Source organism: Neovison vison, chromosome 6 (genome assembly GCF_020171115.1).
Source record: "Neovison vison isolate M4711 chromosome 6, ASM_NN_V1, whole genome shotgun sequence".
Lineage (NCBI taxonomy): Eukaryota > Metazoa > Chordata > Mammalia > Carnivora > Mustelidae > Neogale > Neogale vison.
In genome coordinates this window covers 103,120,175-103,141,037 of record NC_058096.1, presented here as the reverse complement: position 1 = coordinate 103,141,037, position 20,863 = coordinate 103,120,175, and the positions used below count along the sequence as shown (strand labels likewise).

The window sequence follows — 20,863 nt, the reverse complement described above, 5'->3', positions numbered from 1 at the left end:
GACCCTGAGTTCCTCACCCCTGGGACCCCATATCTGTAACACCACTACATAAACTGGACATACCTTGTGGCTTAGATAAAGAGGGCTGTTTTTTTCAGTGACAATGGAGAATGAAAGTATCCATTTAACCGATTTCAAAACCTTAGTAGCATCATTAACAGACTAGCTTATTTGTATCTATCAAATTAGAAGGATATTATGATGACCTATGCTGGTAATGTTGCAACAAATCATTTCCCTCAGATATTTCCAATTAGAGTTTAACTTGGGACAAATCTCAAAAGCAATTCAATTATACATATCAAGGCCCTCAAAATAGTTCATAGCCTTTGGTCTAATAAATCCCTCTAGAAGTCTATCCTAAGGTAATAATCATAGGCAGACAAAGATTTGAGCACAAAGTTTTCACTGTAATTTTATTTATGAAAACAAAAAAATTGAAAGTAACCTGAATGTCCATCAGTAGGACCTTGGTTAAATAAGTTTTGGCACAATGCAAATAATTTTAAAAACTAAAACTATGTGGGGCTTAAGCTACAAGACTGTATATGAGCTTATTTGTTTAATTTATATATTCATAGAAAAAGATTATTTATACTTCTGTACAATTTAAATTTTTGAAAGAAAAGACCTATAACTTTAAAACATGCATTCTCAATGGGGCAAATATAGCCCCCCACAGGACAAAAACTGGCTCAAGGAGTAGGAAGGTAGAGAAAATGGTAGATAGTAGAATGGTTTGTAGCCCTCCAAAGAGTCACAGCACATAAGCAGATGTACAGTGTGTGGCATTAACATTTCAGGGGGATGAGTGGTAGCACTTAGCAAAAATACATCTAAAACTCTGTATTTTTTAAATCTCAGGGGGAAATGGCTCAAGCAAAAAGAGCAAAAGAGTAATAGAAAACAAACCCTAAAATATTAGCAGTGATACGTTGTGGCATGATGGATAACTTTTGTTTCTTTTTATATTATTCAGTAACAAAATATCATCATCCAAAACTTATATAATGAAAATGTACTACCTTCACAGGAAGAAGAAAAAACAGTGATAATTAAATAAGTTAAAGAATTAATATAAATTAATTAAATTCCAATTCAAAAAGAGCTCACTGAATATCAGAATGAAGAGATAAATCAATAGATCTCATAGTTCCCTTCTCCATGTTGTAGGGATATTACTTTCACACTGAAAATCCCTTCAAGGACTGGCCTGGAGCATTTGAAGAAGGCTTAAAAAGACTGAAGGAAGGGGACCTGCCCGTCACCATCCTGTTCATGGAAGCAGCGATTCTTCAGGACCCCGGAGATGCAGAGGTAACATATTCTCTTCATCTTGCTTGGCTCACAAAGTGGCTGCATGTGAACGAGGGACCGGGGATGCCACAAAGCTCTCTTGGGCTACATTTGCATCAAGGAAAAGCTCCCAAAGGAGTTAACCTGGCTTACTCTGCTATATGTTTAAAAGTTAAAAATAGGTACCTGTTCTCTAACCAAGTTAAATGTGCAGTGTCCATAGTGCCCCAAAATAAAAGGGTGGGGACAAGAAATGACAAACCCAAAATTGTCAACCTGGAGGTTGAGCAGTAGTTTTCAGGGGGCAGTGTATAGTCTTGTCTAGGACTAGAACCACACCGTACCCCACCCTTGTCTCATTCAACATTTATTGAACAGTGTCATACTGTGTCCCAAGAAATGTCCCAGGCTGGGACAATGGAACTGTTGAAAAGATACATTTGTGTTCTATCTGGAGAGACAAGTCAATAAATCAATGCAGCGTAATAAATGCAATGTCAGAGTATGCACAGGCTGCTATGAGAGCAGAGAGCAAGGTTTCTGAGCGGGCTTTCCCCTCCAATTAAATCCAAATTTGAGGTTTGAAGGAGGGGAGCTTAATGAAAGACAGCAGGGGCATCAAGATGTTAAGAGGAAATGGTTTGTGCTGGGCAGTGGGGCATGAAACATTTTTCCAGGGGGCTGAGGAGGAAAGACAATGATGGGAGAGGAGGTAGGAAGGGGTGGGTAAGCTTCGGAATTTCATGAAAGCCAGGGGAACCACTAGGGAGCTCTACTCAGCAGAGGGTACAATCAGATCTGCATGTTCGAAAAATCCCTTTCTCTGAGGTGTGGAAGGTGATGGAGACAGAGGCCAAGAGACCGCCGAGAGAGGCTTTGCCATCCTCCCTTAGTCCACTATGTTTCCAAACCTGCAGAGGCCTGTAATAAGATAGTGGTGCAAAGTCTCCTTTTTTAGTTTGGGAGTGATTTTCAGTAATCGTCTCAAAAGGACTAATCCTCATAAGGGATTTGCAGAAATTCTAGGGAGAGGTATATATGGTGCTGAGACAGCAGTATAGAGTAGTAGTTAAGTTTCTAGGCTCTGCTGTCCTAAATGTGTGGGTTCAAATCCCTGCTCTACCACTCATGAGCCATGAGCCGTGTGGTCGGAGACAAGTCATTTAAACTGTCTCAGTTCCATTTCTTCATACATAAAATGGAAGCCACAATTATAGTAACTATCTCATTGGGTGTTGTGAGGATTAAATTAGTTCATGCAAATAATGTGCTTAGTTTGTGTCTGGTACATCAGTAATTAGCCTTCATTATTATTATTGGTTGTACTTAAAGTTTGTATGGAAAGAATGAGTAAACCGATTACTACGTTAAATCCCTGGTATCTCGTTAGTCAAAACACTGACAGCGAAATGAGACTGAACTGAGAATTGGAATGTGAACCGAAATATTGGAATTTTTAAGAAGATACATGAATCACTACAGAAGAGAAAGTCATTACTTTAGTAGAAAACTATAGGCCATCCACCCAAAAGAATACCATCTTACATTTCTAAATGCTATGGTGTTTTCAAGAGTATTATATAATTTGGCACAATAACCCTGGAAGGTTAAAAAAAGAAGTATAGGGGCGCCTGGGTGGCTCAGTGGGTTGAGCCACTGCCTTCAGCTCAGGTCATGATCTCGGGGTCCTGGGATCGAGTTCCGCATCGGGCTCTCTACTTGGCGGGGAGCCTGCTTCCCTCTCTCTCTGCCTGCCTCTCAGTCTACTTGTGATTTCTCTCTGTCAAATAAATAAATAAAATCTTTAAAAAAAAAAAAAAGAAGTATACGTTATTATGTCAGATTCATAAATGAGAGGATTAAGGCACTGAGTAACTAATGGATCCCAACCAAGGACTCGGGGCTTCTGAATCTTGGAGACTCCAAAATTCAGATAAAGGACGATCTATGAACAGTGACAATGACACCATGCTCAAAGGCTAGCAAGAAGCACTAGAGAGTGATTGTTTCATCAAACTTAAGAAGCATTCTAAGATGTATGGAGGGTGAAATCAACATCAGGGCTTCTCTGTGTATAATCGATAGATATAAAAGAATAACTGATATTTGGAGGGGAAATAATCAGTATTTTCATGAGTTTATATGGCATGGGTAATAAAAACTCAGGATGATAAAGCCAATATAATTTTTACAGCATTTGAGGGTGATTCTATGTATCGTCATATAGTTTTGATTTCAAATGTCTGTAGGTGTAGTTAGGCATTCCCCAAGCCCCTTTAAAGGGTTTTTAAAAATTGATAGACCCCCATCCCCAGCAAATTTGAGGACAGTATATGTAATGAGAGGTTTTGTTCATAGGATTGTTCTTGTAATGGTGTGAGAATTATTGTTCTTCTAAATATATAGGGAGAAATTTGTTATACTAAAAACTTTCGTTCTAGATAGAAAAAAATGTTATCTGCTTGAAGATATTCTTCACATTGTTGACAATAGCAAAGGACTGAAACAACCTTACAGTAATAGGTTATTGGTTGAGTCAACAATAGGGTATCCACCCAACAAAATTTAAATTAAAAATTATAAGTATAAGGATTTTGTAGAAACATGAAAAGTGTTTATGATGCAATATAAAGTATAAGTGTAGGCTATAAAATTATGTATGTATTATATTACATTTTATATGTGCTTTAAGCATTTTAACAGTGATATTAGAGCCATAAACAGATTAGAGTGGAGAGTTTTGTTTTTATTTTCCCTAGTCCCTAAAGTTTCTGTTAGCTCTTATAGTAACAGACTTGCATCTGTACAAATTTATTTCATTTTGTACATCTTGAGACTCCTTGCTATGTAAAGTCCAGACTATTCAGCAATATTTCTGGGTTATTTTCCATCCGTTTTCCTCACAAATGCGTACTTTCATATAATTATCTTTTGGTTTTAAGGCACCTAATACCGTGAAATCTCAGATACTCAAATGTTTCCATGGGTCACAGGAGAGTAAATACTGAGAATTTGTCAAAATGTCAGAGGATCTTGACCCAGATGTCAGAGGAGCCTTTGAATAAAGGAATGCTTGTGATATTTTTCCCTTTTACAAGACTGTCGAGTCTGAGACAGGTTGTTCTGCATGGAGGGATCTAAAGCACAGGAATGAATCTGCTTCCTCTTGCAATGTTGACCTCAGTTGTTTTTTGTAGGCATGGCAGTTCCTTGGGATAACCCAGGCAGAGAATGAAAACGAACAAGCAGCTATTGTCGCCCTCCAGAGGTAAATGAAGCTAAGTGCAAAATCATGGGCCGGGTCACTTCTGGTTTTGCTATCCTTTGACCCTTAGGTACATTGTAAAGAATTTGGCCAGGATAAGTGCTGAGATGCCACATTGTACTTAGCTGTAGGAAACAAGAATCTATGAAGAAATAATGTTCCTAAATCGCAGTGTTTTGTCATCCCCAAATCAGCTGACCTTCATTGGCACAAATGTGACTATGTCAAAAGTGGCCATAAAATAGACTCAATACATATATAGTTCCTCTTAACTTTCTAGCCTTCTGCAGCATTTGAAAGTTTTCCTCAGAAGAAACATACTCAAAATAATCTCAGTGTAATTTTAGCTCCTTGTGTCTACAGAGACTCTCCTGAGAGAGTTTCAGTGACCTACAAGGATAAATACTGAGCCCATGACTAAAGGTCTAGACTGCTTTGGGTGGATGTAGCATCACACTTCACTTAATTAGGGCCCTCTGTGTACCCTGAAAAAATCACCCCTACTAAATCAACTTCCCCTTTCCCTATACAACATACAGTCCCTCTATAATCTCTCCCTAAAGCACTGATGCAGGTACTGTCTAGGGCTCCCTTCTCTAAGTCTTTTCCAGCAACTACGAGCTTCATTATCACCCGGGAGCTTGTCAGACCCGCCCAGTCTCGGGCCCACCCCAGGCTGAGTGTATTACATCCTCTGCATTTAGCAGATCCCCAGATGATTCTCATGCATCGCCAAGTCTGAAAGGCCCCTGCTAGAGGCTAGAGGAATAATAGCATGAGGGGGAGCAGCTGTAGCCTGTGCCCTGTGTAAACCCACATCAGTAATCCTTTAGAAACACAGGACTCTCCCTCTCCTTTTTAAAACACTGTACAGCCTTTCATCTCTGCTGAATAAATTTACCTTGTCAGTTTGCTTTGTGGATATGATACATTTAATACATCAATAGTAGAGCGGCACTAAAGCAATGCTATCTGTCCTCATGAAATGAACTCCTAAGAAATTTTATGCAAGAATTAGCCACCCTTTCTATGGTTGTAAACCATTTATTAAGTTACTGGACCTAGCACTCATCAAGATGAGTTTTTAACCTTCTTAAAAATATACTTAGAACCCAATTTTCACATAAATAAATATGGTATTTTCCAAGGACTTAACATAAACTTAGCCATGCTTTTGCACCCTTTAATTAATAACCCCAAATTTTCTAAAGAACTGTTAGACTCTAGCTCAGAAAAAATCTGAAATTGGCTATTTATTTACCTATTTATTTATGCCTTCTTGCAGGTGTTTAGAATTACAGCCCAACAACTTGAAAGCTTTGATGGCCCTGGCGGTGAGTTACACTAACACGGGCCATCAGCAGGATGCCTGTGAGGCTCTAAAGAATTGGATTAAGCAAAACCCAAAGTACAAATACCTTGTGAAGAGCAAGAAGGGATCTCCAGGCCTTACCCGGAGGATGTCCAAGTCTCCAGTTGATAGGTATCCTGCTAATTAAATTACAGTCAGCGGTCAACACCCTGTTACACAATTAGGCACCTTAAGGGTCATTAACAAGCCTCACCAGCAGCAGGAATGCTAGAAGAGCAACTCTGATGACAAAGTTTGATGCCGAGACCAGAACCAACAACTGATCACATGATCAAGATTGTGGGCACTCACAGACATTTTGCCAGAGTACCACAATTTAAAGCAAAAGGCTGTGTACATATAATTAACCTAAAATAAATTATAGAATGCACCAAGTTTCATAAAGCCTGAGAACTGGCTATGAGTAAAAATGGAAGTCCTTCCTTCTAGGTGTTTTGTTTCTCTCAGCAGTAAATCAGGATGTTAAATTCATTCTCGTGGAGCCCTGTGGTTTTCCACATTGGCACGCACAGGGTCAATGGAACTGTCCTTGTGAAGACCTTACTTAGCACAGTCTGTTTCTGTGTACAAGGAAATAATTCATTAAAATCAGCAGGTATTTTTTAATGTGCAGTATTAATAGTCCTTCTCATTAAGCAAAGATATTTTAAGCATAATTTTTCCAGTCTGTAATGTTCTCTCAGAACAGAGGACATAATAGTAAATAATATATGTTGAGACTATTTGGAATACACATCTCCACTTTTTCCCTCGTAGCTCTGTTTTGGAAGGAGTTAAGGAATTATATCTGGAAGCTGCCCACCAAAATGGAGATATGATTGACCCAGACCTACAGACAGGCCTGGGGGTACTGTTCCACCTGAGTGGAGAATTTAATAGAGCTATCGATGCATTTAACGCTGCCTTAACTGTTCGGCCAGAGGTAAGTGGACAACAAGAAACCGTAGGGTTCTCTGTTCAAAATAAGTTTCTCACAAGCTACACTTTGGACATTTCTGCTACCTCTTATTTCCCTGCATCCAATGGTCAAAGTGATCGGTACTAACAACATGCTACATGGCTGTTAATCCTCAAGTACCTCAAATAGAAACATGAATTGTCCGACAACATCCAATGGTAGCTGCTCTTGGATGGATGAAAAGTCATTTCACAGAGCGGTCCGTACCATTTTTTGAGTAATTCTCCACCATCATGACCCCTACCCATGAGCCCTGGATAGATGTCTAGCCACCATGGCACTTCTGCGAGCAATATGGGAATACTCTGTCACTGTGGCTCACGCTGGTTATTGGCTGGAATTCTTGTCATCAGGATTATTCGTTATGGAACCGGCTGGGGGCGACGCTGGCGAACGGTGACCGCAGTGAGGAAGCCGTGGAGGCCTACACGCGTGCACTGGAGATTCAGCCGGGCTTCATCCGATCCAGATACAACCTGGGCATCAGCTGCATCAATCTGGGCGCCTACAGGTGCGGTATGGTGGTAGGCTGAGAACCAGGAGCCACGCTCAGGGCTGAGGTGGACTAACCTGAAAGGCCATTTGCCAGTGAAAATACCTCCTTTTGTAGGAGTAGCCCTCCTCCTCTTGTTAAGGGAACAGCTGAACCTTTGCCTCGTGAGGCCTGTTGAAGGGGGAACAGTCGGCTTCGGTGTTTCTCCATCTTTGGAGAGTGGCAATTGCGTAGGGCATTTAGTGAATGAAGATTCTTGGGCCCCTCCCCCTGCGATTTCCAATCAGTCAGCCTGAGTTGGGGCAACTCTTTGAGTAACTTGAACTGCCCAACCCTTCATTTCCCAGGTAAACAAAAAGAGAACCTTGGGGAGGTGAGGCAGGGGCACCCAGTAAAATGACTTAAGAAGGTCTAGGGCAGCTTTGGGCAAAGCACAACCAAAAGTCCAGGTTATCTACAACTACTTTGCCAGTGAAGTAGTTAAAAAAATTTTTTAAAGAAAAAAATCTTTTCTGTAAAACAAATGTTAAATGTGGGCTTATGGTTTAAAATGTCTTTCTTGTTTTCTCATTCTTCATCATCTGGTCTACATCCTTCTTACATTCTATTTTTAACTCATCAACAGGAATGAATGATCTTTATTTCTTTTGGGTAAGGAAAGTATAGGTGAGGGATACCTGGGTGGCTCAGTTGGTTTGGTGTCCGTCTTCTGCTCAGGTCATGATCCCAGGGTCCTGAGATCTAGTCCCATGTTGGGCTCCCAACTCAGTGGGGAGTCTGCTTCTCCCTCTCCCTCTGCCCCTCCCCCTTCTCCTGCTCTCTCTCTCTCTTGCTCTCTCTCATTCTCTATCTCAAATAAATAAATAAAATCTTTTTTAAAAGTATAGGTAATTTTCCCCCTCTTTTTCAACTTCTAAGTAGGTATTACTTTCACAACTGGAAAAAAGAAAACTGTTAGTCTCAAATCCCACAAAAAACATAAACCCTTTCTCTTTCTCAAAAAGAGCCAGGCTTTTAGAATCAGAAAAGCCTGGGTTCAAATCACAGCTCTGTCACTTACTGGTTTCGTGATTCTGAGCCCACACCTTTTAGCCTCAATTTCTTCACCTGCTTTAAAAAAAAAAAAAAAAAGTGGTAAAATAATATTCAGCCTGCAGGATCGTTGCACAGATTAGATGTAAATTGCCTAAGCACGGAGCAGTAACAGGCATCTGTTACCATGACTATGACAGTGACCATCATCAGGAGTAACCCCATCATTATTTATTCAGATAAGTCATCGGAGAGCATCCTTTTGACATCTGAAGAGCCCCTGTTTCTGAACTGCGTTTGGGGACTGTGTCAGGGGCAAACAGTGAGGTTTCAGAAACTGGTTGCTTCATTTATACTAAAAGAATCTTATAAAGAACATTTAGTCACTGGATTACACCAGTCCTCTCAAAGGACCTCGTTCAAGTTAAAGCCAGGAATAGCTGAGTGACTCCAGAGAGCCGGTTTGCTTTATTTTCTGGACATTGTGAAGGGAACCACGGGGGGCTGGCCTCACAGCAGCCGCCCAAAGGGCCCCAGGAGGCCTGCGTGGTCTCCTCCCACCCCAGCTGGCTGAGGCTGACCCTGTCGGGTTTGCATACTAAGTTCATTCCTGCTCTCATCTCACTTTCCTAACCTGATTTTATCTTCACCCCTTCCAGTCACTTATTTTCTCAGTATGTTGTATAAGTACTTGAGGAGATACCTTTGTTTGAAACAAGGGGAAGTGGAAGTAAGTATGTATGTACCTGTAGACATTAGATTCAATTAAAGGAGGCTTTTATAAAGCTTCCAGATGAGTCTTTCTTTACTGGAACTCCTCATTACAGTGTAGAAAACAACACTTGAGAAGTCAATAAAATACTTTCTTGGCAGTCGCAGGTATAAGGCTCAGGAGGGTAACCGTTAGCTGGCGGCCCTAAAGGGTCGTGATAGGTAGAAATGGGCAAATCTACTGAGGGAGAATTTTTAATCCTCTAGATGAAAGTCACCTGCACAGGAGCAAGTCAGTTTTAGAGTTGCCAAATAACATACAGAATGTCCAGTTAAATTTTAATTTCCAAGATACAGCAAATACACCTTCAAGTAAGTATTTCCCGAATATTACATGGAACATGCTCATATTACAGGTAATGAACTGTTTACCTGATATTCAAATTTAACTGTGCATTTATCATCCTTGGTAAATCTGGCAACCCTGACTGCATGACTACTTCAAAGTTTCAAAACATCTCAGCAGAGATTTGTGGGTCTTTTACTGTCATTCCACATGTGGAAAATCTTGTTAAGTACTAAACATTTTGCATTTTTTTTTTCCTGAGGAAGAAAGCCATTGAGTGAAACATCAGCTTTAAATGAATTCTGAAAATGTTTAATTTGAGGTGTAAGTAGATAGTTAGGAAAAGATAACCCTCCATAGAGATATGACTCAGGAAAAAAGCCCTGAGCTGGTTCATATTCTTTCATATCCACAGGAACCTTGGGACACACCCCTCAAGAACACAGATGTCTGTGTATGTGGCTCTATCCCCGGCTGTTTGTCATTGCACATTTTCTATAAAGAGTCAAAGGCAAGCCTTTCCCCAGTACTGTATAATTGAAATAATAAGAGGAAATTGTTGGAGAGAAACCTGGGTGTAGCGTAAGACACTACACTACCCCTCTGTCAGTAGGAGCTCCCAGAGTAGAATTTAGGCCAAAGAATCTTCACCTTCTCAAAAGGGAGGACCTCATGGGGTGCCTGTTGGTTTCTGTTCAGGTCATGATCTCAGGATCCTGAGATTGATCCTCAAGTAGGGCTCTGTGCTCAGTGCGGAGTTTGCTTAAGACTCCCTCTCCCTCTCTCTCTGCCCCTGCCCCACCCACCGCTCACGCGCTCTCTCTCTCTCAGATAAATAAATAAATCTATAAAAAATAAAATTTTAAAAAGAGTGAAGACCTCTTTTTTTTTAAGATTTTATTTATTTATTTGACAGAGAGAAATCACAAGTAGACAGAGAGGCAGGCAGAGAGAGAGAGAGGGAAGCAGGCTCTCTGCTGAGCAGATAGCCTGATGCGGGACTCAATCCCAGGACCCCGAGATCATGACCTGAGCCGAAGGCAGCAGCTTAACCCACTGAGCCACCCAGGCGCCCAGAGGACCTCTTTTTAATAAAAACATAGATCACATCCCCTTTGATAATAATTTTTTAGTATTAATATATGGAGGGAAAGATACTATAATATGAGGAACCCTTTTACTGAATGCATGTGATTAATCAAGACATACACAAACAGCTTATTCACACACATATGTGTGAAACATCTGAAAACTATGCGCACATCTGCATGCACAATCTTCTGAGTCTCCCAAAAGAACTCTGTGTTCCCATGTTGGAGAATAGATTTAGACTCTTCATGGGAAAAACCTCACATCGCTCGGTAGGGCTAGCAAGTTAGACTATTCCATTTTTCCCCAGGTCCTTTAGAGACCACTGCCACACTCCTGGGAGCTAGGAGTGGCCTGTGCCTGTGTGGGTTCCAAGATCTTCCTCCCCTGAGTTCTTACAAGCCTAGGATGAGGAGAAGAAAGGGAGTCATTGTCATCTGAGCTGCCGTCCTGTGACAAGGAAGCCAGAAAGGGCCTCCAAAGTAAACTCCACACGTGCATCTCTTTATAAACCCTCTTCTCTCGCTTGATTGCTAGCCCTCCCAAAGAGAGAACAATTAGAACCCCACTCCTTTCCATTAGCCAGATGGCCACGCACAGTGCCACCGTCTCCCAATTGCCCTTTACTTCCCGGCGGATCTCATCCTACGGATGAACAAATGCCTGGACCACGTGCACGGACTCAGAAGTCCAGCCTCACTTCAGAGCTTCCTACCAGTTCTCTCTCATGACTACCTCACAGGAGTACATGGGGATGAAACGTGCAAGAAGCTTTTAAGGAGAGTGAAGCGGGCACAAATGAAAGCAGCGTCATCACTCTCCGCAGAGCCCAGTTTGCCGGCTACAGAACACGTGCTTCCGGTGCCAGGGGTCCTGAGAGGGTAGACCCGGGAGCGAGAGAGCAGCGTGGGCTGGGAGGAGCTGGAAGGCCTGTGGGTAACCTCTGACTCGGACTTCCTGTTCTCAGGACCACCTTTCACTTTTAACAGTTACTGAGGACCTCCAGGGGCTTTTCTGTAGATTCTATCGATATTTACCCTATTAGATGTTAAATGGAGAAAAGTTTAAAAGATGTATTTAAACGTAGGAATTAACCACATGTTAACATTATCTATTTATGAAAAATAACGATTCCCCAAAACAAAAACGTGCTCGGTGAGAATAGTGGCATTGTTTTATCATTTTGGCCAGTTTTTTAAAATATCTTGCTTAATAGAGACATTCTGATATCTGCCTCTGCCTTCTATCTATTGGGATTTCACACATCATGTAATCACTGGAAAATTCCATCGAACACTCATGAGAAAATGAGAGCAATGTAAAGTAACTTCTGGGGATTATTGTAGAACTGATTTTGACCTCACTGACCCTTGGAGTTCCCCAGACCGCACTTGGAGAACTACTGATCTAACTTAATAAGAGCTTTCACATAAATGGATCCAACTGCACCTCCCACAACAAGGTTTTAAAGTGGCTTCTATTCTTCCTATTACACAGTTGGGGAAACTGAGAATTGAAAATATAAGAAATTAGGATTCTAAGCCCAGACACTCTGGTAACAAATCAACTCGGTCCCAGGGACCTCCCCATATTTCTATCACCAATGGGAAAAATTAAACCACTTTGTTCTTTTTATTCCTCTCAAATTATTTATTTTTTTAAGATTTTATTTATTTATTTATCAGAGAGAGAGCACAAGCAGGAGCAGCAGCAGATAGAGGGAAATGTTGGCTCCCTGCTGAGCAAGGAGTCCGATGCAGGACTCAGGCCCAGGACCCCAGGATCACTACCTGAGGCAAAGGCAGACACTTAGCTGACTGAGCCACCCAGGCAGCCCTTAAAACACTTTGTTTCTGAGTAGAGTCAGATGCTTCTTCTTCAACACTTATTATATAAATCACATTTGCAAATGGATTAAGTCTTTAAATTATCCCTGAAGGTGGAGAAAAGCAGAAGCATTAATGAGTTAGCAATGGTTTCACTGTTAATCTTTCCGTCCCACAAGACAGTCCTAAAATAAAATTTGCTTTCCTTTTTCTTTCTGATTTCACTATCCTAAACAATGATTCTTTTCACAAAAGAATAATGAGAGAATCAGAAGGTTGTTCACCTGATGATCTAAAGCACCACGGAGGGATGATTTAGCATTTAGGATTAAGAGAAATTAATCCATTTCATTTTATAAGTTGTTGCTAAGTCAAACTTTGTTGCATTTTTACATGTCTATTTTTCTACCCTCTTAGAGAAGCGGTCAGCAATTTTCTCACTGCCCTCAGTTTGCAAAGAAAGAGCAGGAATCAACAGCAGGTCCCTCATCCTGCGATCTCTGGAAATATCTGGGCCGCCCTCAGAATCGCACTCTCTCTGATGGACCAACCGGAACTCTTCCAGGCGGCTAATCTCGGCGACCTGGATGTCCTCCTACGGGCTTTCAACTTGGATCCTTGAAGGAAAAGAAAGCAATTAAAAATAATAAATCCTTGTCTGTGTGATTGTACCGAGAAATGCAAAACTATTTTATTATGAATTCAAAAAAAAAAAAAAAGAAGGACAAACCAGACGTCCAAAAGGCCATGGTGAGATAACGCAAGGGAATTCCTACAGACAATGCCCAGGCTCTGTTCAGATTCAAAAGCACAAAATGTTCTATATAGCGTCAAGGTTGGGCTCAAAAGAAGAACTGAGAGACACAAAGACAAACCAAGATGAATTAACGGTCTGTAAATACTCTTCCCGACCTGCAAGCATACTCAAAACATGTCCTGTGGGGGGTTTTGTCCCCATTCGCAGCTGATACATATCTAAGGAACTTGCTCATGGGACACGTGGAGAAAGGAAGCACTGCCTCTGATCAGGGAATTCTGACTGTTTCTGAACTATCCCCCGCAACTCTCCCTTTTACAACATAGATAGTTCGGGTCAAGGTGCATGCACATGTATTAACTCTTGACTAAAGAGAGGCGTTGCTTAAACCTGTTCCAATTTTAACTTTTACTGTAGCCCTTCGATTCCAGAGAGGGAGCTTTGCTGGCAAAAGCAGTTTTTGCACTAGAAATTTTTGCTGTTCCCAATCAAAACTTTTCTGGGACTGTATATATGCACTTTAATATCTTATTTATGCCTTGCTGGAGTTTTGTTTCGTTGCTCCAATTTTTAACTTAGGGGTGAAAGTCTTGAGAACTCGGCCTTGCTAGATCAATGGACCAAATAAAAATTCCTGAAAATAGTTTTTCATAGTGTAGAGTTTTGAAGGAGTTTTTCTTAAAGCAGGTATGACATAGGGTGTAAATAAGTCAAACATAGATTTTACTCACATGCTTTTCTGGGACTGTACGAACTTAAGCAAAGGAAGACGTACCGTCCCGTCATGCATTCTCTGCAGGGAGGAATTTTGATGATAACGTGATTTCTATAGACTTAACATTAACTTGCTTAAATGTCATATTTTACTTGCTTTCTAACTGCCCTGCACACAAATATATTCCTTTTAAACCATTAATATTTTAAATAGTATTTCGTAAGAGTGATACATTTTTCCCTAAAAATTAAGTGTTTTCTTAGTTCCATAATAATCTGCACTGCACAGCCTTTTGCATTCTAAGTGATAGATATTTTCTAGCTCAATCTCACTGAATGTCAGAGGTTTACTATGAAAGATGCATGCCTTTTGGCTCTCATTTTGAATATTTATCAAGTATCAGGAATTTTCTGTTGGTGGTGGTTTTATTTAATTGACACATTCTGCTCACTTCTTAATGGTGTGTTGTACCTGTTGGGGCTTGGTGATTATTTGGAATGACATCATTTTTTAAAGAATTAGAAAAGTTGTTTGCAAAATGCTAACCAAAATATAGTAGTGCCAGTGTCCAATTCTAGCAACTGGCCCTGGTAAGTGGTCCCATTCTTCTTTGTCTTTTCTCCTTCCTTCCTCTAGAATCTTCCCCAAAGCAATCCAATCCCAATTTTTTCCTCAAGTTCTTTGGTTAGTAGTAGCTGATTGCTCTCATGATGATAGTTACCAAGCAAACAGCATTTGAGTCAAGACAGTTTAATTGACTGGGGAGTTAGCTTCTCCTCAGGGGAAAAGTGCAGGTAGAAATCCTCTCCTCTGTTACCTCAAAAGTCCCTCTGCTAGGAAGGGGCCTCAAGGAACCACAAAACCACAAGTCCTTGAGGTTTACGTACGTTGTAACAACAGAGAGTTTTTTAAAGCTTATAAGGACAAAGAGTTTATCAAGTTTATAAGGACAAAGAGTTGAGGGCCCAAAAGTGTGCCACGCTTTCGTCTTTCTTGTTGAAGCTCACTAGGGCAAAGGTGGTGCCCCCAGCTGGACAGCAGGAGACAGAGACAGTAAGGCATTTCACCATTGGGCAGTAGTGACAACCCAGTCTTTGCATACTTCCCTCCAGTCTCAGAAGCAAACAAAGCTGAACAAAATTTTCAAGAATATTGTTTAGAATTTTAGAATCTTAAAATTCAGTCTAGGAAGGACTTTGGGGCCAGACTCCAAGTTCATGGCAGTTGGCTGCTTAGATATCCCCAATAGAAGAGCATCCATTCTCTGCACATTCACTGGCTGGCAAGCTGGTTTGCATCCATCCTAGTCCACTAGGAGCCTCTGAACACAGGATTCAAACACAGGTTTCTGTTATGATGTCGTTCTATACTTTCAACAGAAACTGAATTTGCAATATTAACATGATGTCAGTTAACAATTTAAAGCCTAACTATAGGGTAAGTGCAGGATACTTTAATTTGATTGTTGTTAAGTGGTGGAAAATTTTGCAGCCCAAGTTGTATTTTGCTGTCAGAATATAGCAAAGTGACTTCAGAGGAGAGTAGATAATTTTCCATTCCCATCATAATGTGATAATTTGCAGAACATTCAATAGGACTTTCTCCAGTATATCTAGAGTCTATCAGAACCAAGATTTTCATAGTGGTTGCCTCTCAGGAAGTGCAGAGCTCTTGCCCAAGATATTTTTCAACAATATTTTTAAATAAAATTAAGTAAAAACAGTTACTAAAAAACAAGTGAAAGTTTATAGAAATCAGAGCACCACCAAAAATTAGTAAGATGATAGAACAGTCTTTACTGTATACATTGTTAAGTATACACACATTCTTTTAAGGCAGAACTGTTTTGGGTATCTTACCCTGGTGGTTTGAAATTGACATTTAAATTACTTCTTTCCACTTCAAAGGACAAGGTGTCCTCGTTTCCTTTCTGAGGCACCTGGAAAGGCTTTGGGTTTCTTTTTTCTTGTATTACTGAATATGTAAGCAAGCCTATGATGCCTTAGATGATACTACTGTTTTCCTAGAATGGCTGTTCAGATGCTTAGATGTATCTTTCAAGAACTGAAAACCATTGCTTAATTTCAAAATATGTTATAGTTATGTCTAGGGGGCTGTTTCCAAATGTTGCTGTACCTTAACAGTGGGGAAGAGGTAGAGGAATAAGGAAGAGAAAGAGCAAAGCCCCTTACTGGGCCCATCACACTGAGTCATCATTCCCTTTGCTTTCTCTGAAGATCGTTCCCCATGACTCCTGGAAAAAGAGACAGCTCTTGTCCACCAGGAAACTTTAACAGAAACTAGCAGCTGTGCTTTCTCAGCCAATCTGCATTTCAACTGGAATGGCCAATTAGTATACTTAACCAGGCTGGAATGTCTAGGACACACTCACATTCAGAGTTTTATGCCACTCTTCTTCTTTACTGTAAAGAGAACTATTGTGTTGAATCTTGGGTCCATGTTTAGGAACTTAAACTAGATAAATCTTTCTAGAACATTCTTGCTATACAAGCAAGACTTGAACCAAACTATAGCTAGCCCAACATATAACAGGAGCTCCTAAGCTCTGTTCCCTATCCTTTATCCGTGAGTTCTTTGGGGATAGAAAAAGAGAACATGGTCATTTTGTGTCCCTTCCTCATTTGCCCCTGAATCAGTTCTACAAGACTGGACTGTTCTTTAAGTTCATTGTTGCTGTTGCTTTACACCTTGAAATGATTCTGAAAGCATTCTAGAAACAGAAGGCTTAATTCGTGTGCCATCTTTTTCGAGGCCTCATATTTTAGAAATTGTAAAACATGAACACACATGATTTCAACTTTGTAAAATAATTGCAAATTCATTCCCTTTCTAGATTTTATTGCACATTTTCCCTGTCATCTCAGTATTTCTAGAACTGGTTGAAATTAAACTGTTTTGAACTAAGAAGTAGATACATATATTTTTTTAAAGAGTGTTCATAGATGAACTCTGGCATAAGGTTTGTAAAAAGGCAATTTTTAAAAAATAAAACATATAACCTCAGGTACAAAATAACGCATGCATTAGTACTTGCAAATTTGCCTATTCAAATATTAACCAAAGCATGCAAGATAAACTCTACTGAATGTAAATTTACCCAGTGCATGATTAAATCTCATAGGTTAGCTTATTTTTCCTGGCTTCCAAAGGAGGAAGCATTTTCATGAACTTTGGGTTAAAGTTGTACTATTTGAGTTTAATATCTTATCCTCAAGATTGTTTTCATGCTACCACACTGAACTTTACAGATATTCACACGCCTGGCGAATGCAGTGCTGCCGCCAGTGCCAAATGAATCTACTGAGAAATCCAGGTACTTAAACATTTAAACAATTTTTTAAAAACCAGTTGAGGCACAACAGATCCAAAACTCCAACAAAGTCCATATGTCTGAATGCTATCCTACAAAAGTATGTTGATTGCCTCCATAGAACCTATTTGGGTTCTAAATTCTGAATAGTGCATTTCAAATATTTTCTGAAATTCAGGAAGTTAGAAATACTGACATTCTAAAAAAGGTGGGCAGTCAGGGTCATGTCAGGCACGTGAAAACCATCATAAGGCAAAGTGGACAGAGGAACTTAATTTCCACAAATGTTAAGCAGTGTGTGGGGTGTTGCACCCTTGTCCTCAACATGGCCCCATTTCTATGACAAATCAGTGAACTATGTCTAAAAACACTGAAATTCAGGGATGATGATGTGATTTCATGGTCACTCAGAACCAACTTGGAAGTCCTCTCACTGCTTTTTTCTGTAACCCTTGTTTTATGAAAAAAATACGGACAAGAAGACCAGAAATGGAGGGAGCAAAACTCAGTAGGACAAACTTCTGTTAGTAACAGCTTTGTCACCATCCCATATACCCCCAAACACAGACATGTAAGCTCAAAGACAGAAATCCTCAAACGTGCAGCAAAGACTCTCATGTGGAGGCATTAAACAGTTAAGAGGAGAAAACCCGGAAAACTAAAGTGTGAGGTTAACCCAACTCTCATGTGGTATTTTGCCTTGAATAAGGTTTCCACTACTGGCAACCTCTGCAGAAATACCAAAATAACGCACTCTGGAGACAAGTGCCCCAATCCCAGAACTGTGTTCTCAGGACCTTCTCTACAAGAGAAAAACAACTTGAAATGAGCAGAGTGTGATAGCAAAACCCTGCCAGGCTCATGGGGACACTTTTAGAAACCTGCACTCAAAACAATATTAAGATGAAAAAAAGGAACAGCAGGCAGTTCATTGCTCAACAATAAAATGTCTTTTTTTTTTTCTTCGAATTTCCAGGAGAGGGGAAATGATATGACCAAAAATAGAAAAAAATGATAAGAAATATACATACGCACTCAAGTAGGTAGTCTGACATTTTCACTGGGAGATATAAAAATTTTGCATAGATACCATAAAAGAATTGTGCAATGTGAGAAATGTTCATGATTGAATATATTGCCAATATCTAAAGAAAATAAAGCAAACCTAAATTTACCGACATCCTTTCGGTTTCCTGTGTATCACCTCACTGAAACCCTCTTCAACTTTCATTGCCCAGATTTGTTTACATTGGTTGGAAAAAAAACCTGATTAATTTAATAAACTTTTTACAAACTATAACAAGCATTTATTAACTATTTAGAAAAGATGTTTCTATATATTTTGTATATCTATGAATATTGCATATCTAGTCTAAAGATATTGAGACAAATTCTTCTGTGATGCTTCTTTATGCTCAATAATGTTTAAAATCTTGGGATTTCATTTTTAAGTTGAAATAGGTAACAAACATAAAATTTAACTTTAAATGTTTACATTGAGTTTTTAAATTAAAACCAACCCAAATTAAGTGACCTATAGTAAATTAATGACAATGGGGTGGGGGCATAAAAGTTATGGGCATATTATGTGATAATGTATCTGTGTATTTAGTGAAATATTATGTATCATAGCACAACTCTGTTGGATATTAAGGCTTCATCTTAGTATTTCCTTGCATTGCTCTTTGAAATAAAACTACTACCATAAAAACAACCTCTTATCATATTGATGTGTTTAATTTAATTTACTCCTTTGGCTTATAATTTACAAAGTACCAAGATTAAGGTAGTATTTTTGTACTATTATTGGAAGCATGCCTTCCCTTTTTCACATTACTAAACTGTATTTATATTTGTGCAATTTTAAACTATGTTTTCAAATAAACTTTGTCTGTGGCTTCAAGGTCTTTTGAGAAATCTTTCAAAATGGGATTTGGGGATCAGAACTGCTTCAAATCAAAATTAATCCAATTTGTACTATGGGTTAAAAAAAAAGTCTTTTATTGAATATCACCACATATGATTTTGCATGAGTTATCTGGAAATTAAGAATGCATTTTTACATATAAAACCAAAATTTTAAATCTCCCTCCTTTGTTAATTTTTTAAGAGTAAAATATTTAACCTGAAATTGGATTTTGTGATTTTTTTAGAATAAAAACTATTAAAATATATTTCAGTTTTAGGATCTGGGGTTTTTTTTTCTTTTTTTCTTTTCTTTTTTCTTTTAATCAGTCAATAAATATTTAAGGTTCTACTACGTGCACGTACTGGTTCTGATATAGGTCAGTGGTAAGTAAATCAAATCAGACTTGCCCTTGAAAGCTTAGATTTCTGTGAGGGATCAACAAATGCTTTAACAAATAAGAATGTCCTGTGCCAAAAAGAGCTAGAAGAACAAGGCAAATAAGGTATTATGAGAGATACTGGTGGCTCCTTTATCTGTAGATGATCAGAAAAGCTTTCTCCCTTGGGGCGCCTGGGTGGCTCAGTGGGTTAAGCCGCTGCCTTCGGCTCAGGTCATGATCTCAGGGTCCTGGGATCGAGTCCCGCATCAAGCTCTCTGCTCAGCAGGGAGCCTGCTTCCCTCTCTCTCTGCCTGCCTCTCCATCTACTTGTGATTTCTCTCTGTCAAATAAATACATAAAATCTTTAAAAAAAAAAAAAAAAAAGAAAGAAAGAAAGAAAAGCTTTCTCCCAAGGTGACATTTGGGCTGAGCTTTGAACAAGAAACCAACCAAGTGGAACAAACATTCTTGGCAGAGCCAAGAGCTAGCATACAGTACCAAGGCAGGAAGGAGCTTGGTGTGTGTTCAGGGAGAAGGGAGTCCAAGGCAGGGGGCAGGGGCTGGGAGCTGGGAGACTTTAAGAGGTACCCTGGCAAAGGCAGAGATTGTTGGTGGCCTTTCCAGAGCACATAAAGTGTGGATTTGCCTCCAAGCACAGGAGGGAAACCCTTGAGACGGAAATTTCTGTTTCCAAAATGTTTACTAACGAAGGCCATGAGTGGTCGGACTGATGACTCAGGGAACACGTTTGGGTGAAGAGAGCTGCCGAGGGAGCCTGAGCACCCCCTTCTCCCTCTACACTGTCCCCTCTTGGTAGAAGTCAGCACTGAAGCTTGGTGGAAGTTCATTTTTTCCTCTATAAAAATCAAGCTGTTTGTCTGTCTTTCCTGCTTCACTATTATTTCTACCCAGTGGTGAATTGTAGTGCCTCTCCCCATCCCTTGTGTAACTCAGACCTTTCTTATTTCTTTTACCCCTTTTTAAATGAGAATCACATTAATTTCCTCAAACAACTGCTTCACTCCATGTATATACATAAAAGCAGCCCAAAGTTTGGAGTGTTCTTTACAGTTCTTTATAACCTTCCTTCCAGTAATGCCTTTACCTGTGTAGCATTTTCGGACTCCCAAGGACTTACCCATTTTTGTCTTTACTTCTACCTCATATTAAATATTGCTGCCTGGTAATCATCTTTGTGAATCAGCACTTTGGGAACGGACGGTTGATTTTAGTATTTTGCTCTGTGGAACTAAACCACTTTATTCTGAGCAGGCCCTCTGCTTGGGCTTAGAAGGGTAGAGACCAGGCAGGTCAATCTTTCAGCCCAAGTTCCTTGAGATGGAAAAAGAAAGGAAGCTAACATTTATTGAAACCTACCATGTGG

At 39.8% G+C, this 20,863-nt stretch overlaps 1 protein-coding gene across 8 annotated transcripts in view; it reads left to right on the top strand.

Moving 5' to 3' along the window:
• Window positions 1–19,094, top strand: part of PEX5L (peroxisomal biogenesis factor 5 like) — a 226,363-nt gene extending 207,269 nt beyond the window's left edge. For all 8 annotated transcript variants that reach the window (XM_044251843.1, XM_044251841.1, XM_044251839.1 and 5 more), the window contains 6 exons: window positions 1,174–1,317; window positions 4,494–4,564; window positions 5,847–6,044; window positions 6,690–6,855; window positions 7,245–7,402; window positions 12,806–19,094. In XM_044251843.1, coding sequence (XP_044107778.1) covers window positions 1,174–1,317; window positions 4,494–4,564; window positions 5,847–6,044; window positions 6,690–6,855; window positions 7,245–7,402; window positions 12,806–13,010 — 942 coding nt within the window. In that variant the 3' untranslated portion in view covers window positions 13,011–19,094. The remainder of the gene's footprint in view (window positions 1–1,173; window positions 1,318–4,493; window positions 4,565–5,846; window positions 6,045–6,689; window positions 6,856–7,244; window positions 7,403–12,805) is intronic.
• Window positions 19,095–20,863: the final 1,769 nt, after the last annotated feature.